Source organism: Euprymna scolopes, chromosome 42 (assembly GCF_053919585.1).
Source record: "Euprymna scolopes isolate OS-2025 chromosome 42, ASM5391958v1, whole genome shotgun sequence".
Classification (NCBI taxonomy): domain Eukaryota; kingdom Metazoa; phylum Mollusca; class Cephalopoda; order Sepiida; family Sepiolidae; genus Euprymna; species Euprymna scolopes.
This window is the reverse complement of record NC_136523.1, coordinates 23,093,863-23,096,362: the sequence shown is the minus strand read 5'-3', so window position 1 is coordinate 23,096,362 and position 2,500 is coordinate 23,093,863. Positions and strand designations below refer to the sequence as shown.

The window sequence follows — 2,500 nt, the reverse complement described above, 5'->3', positions numbered from 1 at the left end:
TAAGAATTCTTTCTAGAAAGACATCAGGTACTTAAGGAAAGGACTACGGGAAGGTTTTTTTTTTTTTACATAGGCTACACCACTTATCAAGGCCCAGAGGCCACTGAAGGATAAGGGTTAAAGAGTGTACAGTAGAAATTGGACAATATAGTAACTGTTAGTGATGGAGATTCGGTAAATTTGTTAACTTATATGGAACGGCTCATCAAAAACTTGTTTACGTTAGACTTGAAGACAACCATATTGTAGTCAGGTGGAAAGCAGAAAAACGGAAGAAAATTCCATAGGCGTGCAGTTCATGCTCATGGAATCTACGTTTAGGTTTAGGCACAGATAAAGAGTGGGGGAAATTAGTGATAGTGTTTTCTGCTAGACGGGTGTTTCTTGCGAAAGTTTGGCGAGGGGGGACCATAGAATGGAGCTCAGCTGAGCACTTGCAATGAAAATAACGATACATCAGAGACAAACTCGCAACATCTGTTCTGTGAGAAAGAGGTTGCAGGGAAGAGAAAAGGACATCCCCTATGAGGCTACAAAGTCTATTTTGAACTCTATCAAGGCAGGACAAGTCATTTCTAGCAACTCCTGCCCAGATGTGGCAATAGTACTCCATCCTTGGACGTACCTGGCTCTTATATAGAAGGTTGCCAATGTCCGTAAGTGAAAGTGTTTCTGTGGAACCACCTGGATTCGAACTTGGCACATCTAGGTTGTCAGCCCATGTCCTTAAGCACTGAGCCACCGTCACCTCCTTGATGTTGCTGTTGCTGTTGCTGATGATGCTGATGATTGCTGATGATAGTGATGATGAAACAAGAAAAAAACAACAAAAAAAAATTTACATACGCTTTTCAGTCTTCCCAATCGAACTTCTGGCCCAGCAATGTCGATGGCAATCCCTACCGGCGACCAGTGACCCGAAATGGCCTTGCGGATTTTCTCAATCATCTGCGTGTGATACTGAAATATGAAAAAAAAAAGAAGGATTTTTTTTTTATCACTAGGAATTTTTGCACATAGATGACATCCTTACAAGGTCATTCCTATAAAAGGCCAGGCAATCATGCAACCCTTATCATCAAGTGCATGTATTCCAAAATAAGTCCAACGTGACAATGCATATAATCCGATTGGAAAGTTTTCAAAGAAGCTTTCCAATCGGATTATATGCACTTATTTTGGAATACATTCTATATAAAGAACTATTTTGCATTTTGGATCAACTTGAGAGGAGTTTAATCCAAGCTAACATATTAAGCGCGGTTTGTTTTGTTATTAGTTTTTTTACATATCCAACATTTTTCCAATTTTTTATTTTTGGCAATTTATAACTACAATAAATTGCGGTTCCACTTAATACCTTAACTAGCAAATTCTAGCATTGCTACAAATATAATTTGCTGATTTCTTTATGTCCTCTGAAGAGAAGAATAATAAGAATAGCGTTCTTTGAAACTCTGCGGAATAAGGACTTTGTAAATTGTTTTTTGGAGTATTCAGTCGAACAATAAATTTTGATTGTAAAGTTCAACTTACAGTTTTAATTTTCTTTCTCTTATAATAAGCTCTACTATCTATTGCGTATTGAGCTTTTTTAATTCGGTTTGGATTAAATTTGCTATATATAAATACTGTTATTTATATTAGTTTGAAGTTTATCATAGCGTATATTTGTTTTCATTATATATATATATATATATATATATCCTTAATTTTCTTCCTTTACTAAAACATAACTTTTATACCCCAAGTTATATTGAATATCAGTGTGGTTCTTTGCCTTACACAAAAATGCTATTTTCGTCGAAAATGGCCTTTACCAAGGCCAGGGATCACGCCTCACAACAATAAAGGCAAGAAAAAATGTCCTGAGCACATGAAAATTTTGTCTAAAAGAAAAAAGTGAATTTGAATTCCAAATTACTTACCGTATGCCGATCGCCGTACGCCATCACCAAACGGAAGATATTCACCCCGGCTAAAACCATATTTTGGAGAATTTCGACGTCATCACATGCTGGACCTGCATTTGTCACACACAAAAAAAAAAAATTTACTAAAAACTAAAAAAATTAAATTTTTATTTTTTTTTCGAATTGCACTGTGCAACACTAAAAAAAAAGTGCAGTCGTGGCTGATGGAATGAGAGCATGCTACCCCATGAAGTAAATAAAGGGTTCTGTTTGAAATTTTGGCCAGATTCCCGAGTTTGACAGAAACATTCCCGAGTTCGAGATCATACAAGACTGGCTCTCTTTTCTCGAATTAGTTACACTTTCGTATTATTTGGATTCTTCGGACGCCTGTTCTCATCTTGAGTGTCATTTTTAACAACAAGTTCGACAGAAAGATTCCCGAGTTCAAAACGTTGTGAAAAAAAAATCTCAAGATGAGAACAGTAGTTCAATGAATCCAAATATTACGAATAACCAATCCTCATCTCAAAAATTCAAAAACGTAATGTAGGGCTCGTATTAATATTCTATATTATTTTATTTTA

General features: G+C 35.9%; 1 protein-coding gene across 2 annotated transcripts in view; it reads right to left on the bottom strand.

The window, feature by feature from the left end:
* Positions 1–2,500, bottom strand: part of LOC145266960 (pyruvate kinase-like) — a 97,748-nt gene that overhangs the window by 47,112 nt on the left and 48,136 nt on the right. For both annotated transcript variants that reach the window (XM_080122790.1, XM_080122792.1), the window contains 2 exons: positions 1,929–2,023; positions 847–960 (listed from right to left, as the gene is read on the bottom strand). In XM_080122790.1, coding sequence (XP_079978916.1) covers positions 847–960; positions 1,929–2,023 — 209 coding nt within the window. The remainder of the gene's footprint in view (positions 1–846; positions 961–1,928; positions 2,024–2,500) is intronic.